General features: G+C 39.2%; 1 protein-coding gene across 1 annotated transcript; it reads left to right on the plus strand.

Annotated features, from left to right (window-relative positions):
- LOC123016584 (vomeronasal type-2 receptor 26-like) lies at nt 1-6272 on the plus strand. The gene is made up of 3 exons (XM_044417099.1): nt 1-297; nt 3685-3811; nt 5371-6272. Exons 1-3 carry the CDS (start codon nt 1-3, stop codon nt 6270-6272), a joined length of 1326 nt encoding a protein of 441 aa, XP_044273034.1.
- The last annotated feature ends 2502 nt before the right edge of the window (nt 6273-8774 follow it).

The following is an 8774-nucleotide window of genomic DNA, read 5'->3' on the forward strand; positions in this document are numbered from 1 at the left end:
ATGGATAACGACAATGGGGAGCAATTCCTCCAAATGGTGGTCCCAGTGTTTTCCAAGAGTGGTGTCTGTTTTGCCTTCATTGAAAAAATCCCTGAACCTGCTCTTGGATCTGATATTGAAGACATGGTGAAGAAGGGTGCAGGAATACATGATAAAATTGTGGAAAGCACAGCCAATGTATTGGTGGCCAATGGAGAATCCTATTCCATGGCATTTTATAGGTTCTTACCATATCTATCAGAACGAGAACATGTGGCAAATGCACCAATTGGTAAAGTAATGATTGTGACAGCTCAGGTGGAGCTCACTTCATTTGTCGTTCAAAGGAATTGGAACACAGACTTTTTGCATGGTGTTCTTTCATTCACAATACAGTCCAACAATGTCCCAGGATTTCAAGAATTCCTTAATACAAAAAACCCTTCCAGCCCAAAAGGAGATGGATTTATTAAGCCCTTCTGGCAACAGGCTTTCAGCTGTGTATTCCCAGATCCATTACTAGGCAAAGTAGGTGGCAGTATGTGCACTGGGAATGAAAAGTTGGAATGCCTTCCTGCAATTTTTTTTGAAATGACTTTGATGGGTCACAGCTACAATGCCTACAATGCTGTCCATGTGGTGGCTCATGCCTTGCATGCCATCTCTTTATCTGGTATGAGGAACAGAGGAATGGTGACCAGAGGTGGACAGACATTTCCAAGTCAAGTACACTGGCAGGTAAAGACTGAATAGCCTCATGTGGGAGAGATGCACAGCTTTACACAAATTAATACAAATCAGGGAACCACTTTCAGTGCATATTTGAATGGGATTATTGACTATGTCTCTGCTTATTCAAACAGCAAGGTTCTAGTGAATATATGTGTGTGCAAGAACATTTAAAATTGGCTCCTTCACATGAACTGCATTTGTAGAATGGGTGGAAAATTTACTCATACCACAGAAGCAATTTAATCTAACCTTTGAATTAGAGCAGTATCTGACCTTAAACTCAGTATTTATAGTACTGTATAATGGGATAGAGGAAAAATATAAGAACAATTTCTGTCATCTAGCGCAAGTATTTCGCTCCCTCTGTCTGCATGCTTCCTTTCACAGTTTTTCTAAGTGCCTTCCTTTTCATTCCAGCTCCATCATTTTCTGAAGTCCGTTTCATTTAACAACAGTGCTGGGGACATGGTGTCTTTTAATGAGAATGGAGAGTTAGTCACTGGATTTGATGTGATCAATTGGATTTTCTCCTCAAACAAGTCCTTTCAAAGAGTGAAGGTTGGGAGGATGGATGCCCAGGCTGCTCCAGGCCAAGCATTCATCATCAGTCCAGAAGCAATAGCATGGAACAGCTGGTTTAATCAGGTCTGGTTCTTGAAGGATTAGCTGAATCTACCTACTTGAATAAGACTCAGTTTCAGTAGTGACATTTATACTTTATCTTATTTGACAGTAATGTAACTAGAAAACTCCTTATTTGAAACTGGATAGCATAATATGTGCTGCACTGAATGAGACCAGAAAAGCTTCCACCTTGGTTTCAGTGCTGCTGAATTAACCAGTAGAAACAGTTGAAGATATATATAGATGTAGATGTGTAGATATCCTATTAATTCCCTATTTTTCAATAGACTTAAATCATCAGCATTTTTGCAACTTATCTCTGCTTCACTATGAAACTAGGTAATATCATGCAACTAATTCTGATAAGCAAATTATTAAAAACTGGATTAGATGGAAAAAGTATTAGGTGGATCCAAAATTGTCTGTTAAATCAGACACAGAGAGTGGTCATCAATAGCAACTTCTCAAATTGGATTGAGGTTACTAGTAGGGTGCCATGGGGTTCAGTCCTGGGTCCAGTGCTCTTCAACATCTTTATTAATGATTTAAATGAAGACGTCCAAGGAAAGATAATCAAATTTGCTAATGATACAAACCTGGATGGAATAACAAACACCCTAGAAGACAGAATGAAGATCCAGAGCGAACTTGATAAACTTGAACAGTGGGCCCCAAACCACTTGTTAAATCCCATAGAATGAGATTTAACAAGGACAAGTGCCATGTTCTCCACCTAGGAAAAAGGAACCAAATGCAAGTTGGGGAATAGGTGTCTCAACAGAACTGAAAAAGAAAAAGATCTCAGAGGAATTGTGGACAATAGGCTAAACATGAGCCAACAATGTGATGCAGCTGTCAAAAGGGCAAATGCTGTTTTGGGATACATTAACAGAAGTATTATTTCCAAATCATGAAAAGTAGTAGTTCCTCTATACTTTGCACTAGTCAGACCTCACCTAGAATACTGTGTCAAGTGTTGGACACAAAGATTTAAGAAAGCCACAGGTAAATTAGAAAGGATCCAGAGGAGGGAAACAAAAATGATCCAGGGTTTGGAAACACTGCCCTATGAGAGAGAACTGGGCATGATCAGACTTGAGATAAGAAGACATGAGATCGCTCTATAAGTACCTCAAAGGCTGTCATAAAGGGGAAGGTCAAGATGTCTTCTTACTGATGCCAGAGTGTAGGACACAGAATAATCAGTTTAAATTGCAACAACCCAGATTCAGGCTGGACATCAGGAAAAGCTTGCTCACTCTCAGAGCAATAGGACAATGGAACTAGCTGCCTTGAGAGGTGGTGGACTCTCCCACACTAGAGACATTCAAAAAGAAACTGGGCAGCCATCTGAGTGGGATGGTGTAACTTGGTGTCCTGCAACAGTAGGGGATTGAACTTGATGGCCTTCATGACCCCTTAGAACTCCACTATTCTATGATTCTGACTATAATGTGTTCAGATCCAGGCATAGTCAAACTTAGGATAGCACATTGAAGGAAAAACAACTTAAATTAGTTATTATTCACATCTCATTGATTTCAATGGCACTAATCAAAGAATGACTGAGGTATGGCCTTTGGAAGGTATGGCCTCAGTCATACCTCAAAGAATGACTGAGGTATGGCCTTTGGAAAATTCTATGAATTTGGCCACCAAATTTTTCCTGCCACAGTAGCAATCGAACTGGGGTGCTGTTAAATAGATGGGGATGCCTATAGAATGTCCCTTTGGCAGTCCCTTTTGGATGGCTGCATCTCACCTCCCATAGAAATGTTTGGAATGGAGGGAGGGAGGATACAGAGCAGTTTCAGTTCAGGCAAACCATGTGAACTTCTTCATTTAAACAATAGAAAGGGAGTGTTTGTTTTGATAAATGCTTCCAAATTCCTGGATTTATAAGTGCACATTAAAAAATAACATTTTTAAAGCTCATGAGATAATGCACATTTTTTAAAAAGGTGAATACACATTTTTAAATGCATGAAATGCATCGCTTACCTGTTCAAAAGCATGTTAAAAATGGGATCACACTGAAAAGAAAGTTGGGTAGAAACAGTGGTGTTTTCCCAACCCCAGAAGAACCTAGCTTGATGTCACCACTTGTATGGGAGGATGAACTCCCATTTTTGCCCCGTTGTTTTATTCCATTTACAAGCTGGCTGGAACCATGCATGCAGTTTTCATCCATGATATGGTCCTTGGACTTCAACCTTACAAAAGTCTTGGAGAGCACATTTATGGAAAAGGAGCTTTGGGAGAGCTTGGCAATTTAAAAGGAGATTGCAGAACTGAAAGGATCCCAATAATTCTTACGGTTCTTATTCTATTCATCCCCTGATGACTTAGGCACAGCCTGTATCTGTGTGCAGTGAGAGCTGCAATCCTGGTTCTGTAAAGAAGGTTAAGGAAGGGGAGCCATTTTGCTGCTATGATTGCGTGCCATGTCCCAAAGGGAAGATTTCGAGCAAGAAGGGTAGGCATTACAGTGTGCATCTATTTCAAATAGATTTGATAAGATGAAGAACAGGTGTGGAAAAGATCTTCTGGAATTGACTTGTGAATGAATGGGAAGATGCTGATTGGGGGTGGGGAGGTGTTGGTATGTGAGAGCACATATGTGATTGTTTGCCCATGTTGTTCCAAATGATCCAACTGCAGTAGATTCTAGATATTCAGGGTGGGTGGCCAATCCTTGACTATTGAAACTTACACCTGCAGTGCTCACTCATGAAAACTACACAGATACTTCCATTGATGCTAAAGGAACATAACTCATGAGTAATGAATAACAACTAACCAAGAGACTCTGATCACAGTCAACACATATCTGCAATCACTGCCCTATTATCCTATGCCTCCATTTTCAGAGCAAGATCTCTCTTCAGTTCTTTAACTTTTTACATTCCTTAAATGAAGTCCAGCCTGTTTCTGTCTAGGTTTATTCAGAAAAAAATTCCATGCAGTTCAATATGCTTGCTTAAAGTCAAGAATATGTATGATAGCTTTTATAGATCCCCAAGACAGTGTTCATTGCACAGAACACGCTCTGTCTGCTTTCATCTGCATATTCAGTCAGGTTGTCTCAGGCTTATGGCTGGAATGCAATGGATGCTTCAGACATGTATACAAACCTGCTTAACATTTGTACTCTTTCCTGCCTCCTTAGGCACTTCTAAGAATTACTGTGAATACACATGGTTGAGAATTTTCTTTCAGTTCATTTTGTTTTGGTTTATTCTGAAAACTGTTTCCCAGTTTTTGGAGGCATTGAGTTTGATCCTTTTCACAGGAGGAGCACTCTCCGTGTCCCCAATGCTGAAAGAGGAGCTTCTCGAAAGGGACCCTGGGGTGGAGCTAAAAGGCACCTGGCTCCCACAGGCACTGCTGGGTGATCTTGATAGCAGATAGTGGGAACAAGCTAATGAAGAAGTATGCTGCAATGAGTTTCATATCCCATTATATCCCCAGTGACCCAGCAGGTGACCTGAAGTGGAGAAACCACTTGAAGTTGAACTGCTCAATAAATGCATTCTGGCCCTGGGTCAGGGAAGCTGTAGCCAATCAAAGTGATGCTGTGGTTTAAGCAAATGCCATGTTGATACTGCAGAAGCAGTCCAAAACAGATCGAACTATCCATCTGTCCAGGCAGATGGCATTGAGTGATTAGCTTGTAAAATTTTAGGTTTGAAATTACTGCACATTCAGCCAAGTAAAACCCTGTTCCATGACAGGCTTTTCATCTTCAACAGCTTTCTGTCAGGCCAGCAAAACATGGTCTTCATTCTGGAAACACCTACTGAATTTGTCACACACAAATGGGTAGGAATTGCTTTTGAATTAATCTGTGATTTGATAAGACAAATTTCTTCATTTTCAAAGTAAAAAAATACATGAGGGTTAAAAAATGCAGATCCAACAAAACTAATTTATTCTCTGCTTAGACTAGAAAATGACTCATCTGGGAAATTGATCTGGCTTCTTGCTAAGACCTATGGAATGCATGAGAACATGTATAAATTCATATTTCCTCAGATATGCATCACTGTTATCCATGTGAAGATGAAAAGTACCCAAGCAAGCACCAGGATTTCTGTATTCCCAAGTCAGTGAACTTCTTGTCTTATGAAGAAACTTTGGGCATCATTTTAACCTCTTCTATTATTCTTTTCTGCTTGATAACGGCTCTGGTGCTAGGAATATTTCAGAAGCATCATGAGATGCCCATTGTCAAAGCCAACAACCGGCACCTCACCTACGCTTTCCTCGTCTCCCTCCTGCTCTGTTTCCTCTGCACACTGCTCTTCATCGGCCAGCCGCACAAGGTGACATGCCTCCTGCGACAAACTGCTTTTGGCATCATCTTCTCAGTGGCCGTGTCTTGTGTGCTCACAAAGACAGTCATGGTGGTTTTGGCCTTCAGAGCCACCAAACCAGGATGCAAGATGAGGAAGTGGATGGGGAAAAGACTGGCCAACACTCTCCTTCTTTCCTGCTGTCTTCTTCAGGCTGGGATCTGTCTTGCCTGGTTGGCAACTTCTCCTCCTTTTCCAGATATTGACATGCATTCCGTGGCTGAAGAAATCATTCTGGAATGTAACGAGGGATCCATGATGATGTTCTACTGTGTCCTGGGCTATCTGGGCTTCCTGGCAATGGTCAGCTTCATGGTGGCTTTCCTAGCCAGGAAGCTGCCAGACAGTTTCAATGAGGCCAAGTTTATCACTTTCAGCATGTTAGTCTTTTGCAGTGTGTGGTTATCCTTTGTGCCTTCCTACCTGAGCAACAAAGGGAAATACCTTGTGACTGTAGAGATCTTTTCTATCTTAGCCTCCAGTTCTGGCCTGCTGGTTTGCATCTTCTTCCCCAAATGTTACATCATTTTGCTGAGACCTGAGTTGAACAAGAAGGAAAATCTAATAAGGAGAACAGATTAAAAAAATGTACCTGTCTGCACATTTGATAGCAATTTGGAATTAATCTGGGTGGCCATTCTTTGTTTAGTTTGTTTGTTTGTTTGGCAGAAGAGATATTTCAGCACACATTTTGTCTTTCATTTCATGATCTCCAACGTTTTTCTTATTTCTTCTATGTTTGTATGAAGCTTCACTTAAATAAGTGTCCTGGGTTCTTTGGAATAACATGAAAGTGGACTGGAAAGAGTCCCTCACATGCAAATCAATCATGGCATAGCAGTTTTATTTCCCAAAGGCACTCCTCCAAGGAATGTTTATTGCTGCTGTAGTTACATGGACGTTAAGGAAAGCTGTTTGCATTAGAAAACAAAACAAAACTTGGGCATAATAGTCCCCTAGACACCTTGGATGCATGGTTCTGGACAGGAAACCCTTGACTTTAAAAAGAAGCATACACAGCTTCACAGGAGTAGTGGCTTCAATTTTGCCAGGCCACAGGTAGCTAAGGAAAGCAGTGCAGATTCATTCCAGGAACCTCTCTAGTGAAGCATCCAGTTTCCCCCTCTGGCCAGCCAAGTACCCATGGAAACCCAGAGCCAGTTAGAGCAGTGACCCCACTCCCACAATCCCATATTAGAGTCACCATGATATTGGCAGTTATATTTTGATCCTTTTCATAGTGATCTCAAACTTAGATGTCTGGCCTGCTGTGCCTTGTGGGAGTACCAGCCATTTCTAGCCTTCTCCTAAAGTCTGCCTTAGCACTTTTCCTCATCCTTCCCATCCCTCCCTCTTTCTCTTTATCACTGTCTCCTCTTCTGCCCACCCCTCCTGTTCATCCCATCCCCACCTTTATTCTCCCTTACCCAATGCAGCACTTCCTGCCCTAGCCTATATTCTCATGCAGCTGTGTTCACCTGCTCATCCCTGCAAATGGAGTCCCACACCCTGTGCCTCCCAAGCATATTCCCAGCCATGCCCCATCATATCCTGCCCCAATCCAGTGGATGCCAAGAGAAGATTAGTGACCCCATCTACCGCCTCACACAGGCATACTGGAAATACTCCTTCACATGCAAATCATTTTTTTTAAATTCCCCCCTTTTTTTTAATACAGAATATATATATATATATATATATATATATATATATATATATATAATGTTGTTGTTGTTGTGTTGTTTGTATTTAACACACAAAAACCCAACTAATGAATAAAAAAGAAAATACAGTGCACCCACCCCCCAGGAAACCAATAATACCTCCCTTTTAATTCACATATTATAACAATTAAGAATCTATAATGTACTTCAATTAAATCATTATCCCCTCCAAAAATTCAAATAATCTTGATTAGGCTTACAACCTTTACCTTCTATCAATACTGCTTTAACAAAATCTTCCCAAATTTCATTATATTAATTTGCTTTTATTAATCCTTTTTTAATTTTTATTTCTGTTGTCAGTTTATCATTAATTACCATATTCCATATATCATTATACCATTCATGCTGTTGCATAACCCAATTCTGTTTCCAATATTTAACTATCACTAACCTAGTTGCCTTTATCAAACTTAGGATCAATTCCTTCTTAACTTCATTTATAGCTTGTTTTTCAGTCAGCAGCAATAATAGAATGATCAGTGAAATTTCTAAATCTATATCTAAAATTTCTTTAATTTCACTAATCACCACAATCCATATCTTTTGTATATTTTCACAGTCCCACCACATGTTTATAAGTTCCAATCCCTTTCCCACATCTCCACCGTATCTTAGAGTATTTATCATCAATTTGATTTATCTTAACTGGTGTTAAGTACCATCTCCATATCACTTTATATCGATGTTCTTTAATTCTAACTGACATATTCTTATATACTCTTCTATTCCAAATATTTTGCCAATCCTTGTCTTTTATTTCACCTACGTTCATTTCCCAAATTGATTTTAAACTTTTTTTCTGATCCCCTAACTCCATTAATATTCTGTAAATTTTAGCACTTCTTCCATTGCTTGTATATTCTTCCTCAATCTTGCATTCTTTCATAATAGTTTCAAATTTTGTTAATTGTCTTTCTTCCTCTTTAAATTTATCCTCCATTTTTATCAATTTTTCTAATAGAATTAAATTTAACAAATTTAATTTGGCCTCTTAATATACTCCTTAATTGTGCTATATTTTTAATCTTATTTTTCCAGTCTTCCTATTTGATTATTTTTTAATTTATTAATCCAATCCTTTGATTCTATTTTTGGAAATTTCTCCATTTTGACCACTGGTGTTAATGGAGAAATTCTTGGGATTTTCTGTTGTCTCCATTTTTCCCATATTTCCATTGTATTTTTTAAAAAAGGATTTTTAATTCTCTTATTGATCTTTTTAATATCCTTTATAAACCAGTATATCTTTAAGTGATTATTTCCCTTAATTCTTTCATTCAATATTGCTCCATATTAATTCTTTGCTTTGGGCTATAATATCTGGAACTATCTTTAATTGGTTTGCAACTCAAGACTT

The sequence above is a fragment of the Varanus komodoensis genome, unplaced genomic scaffold, assembly GCF_004798865.1.
Source record: "Varanus komodoensis strain SLA01 unplaced genomic scaffold, ASM479886v1 scaffold86, whole genome shotgun sequence".
Lineage (NCBI taxonomy): Eukaryota > Metazoa > Chordata > Lepidosauria > Squamata > Varanidae > Varanus > Varanus komodoensis.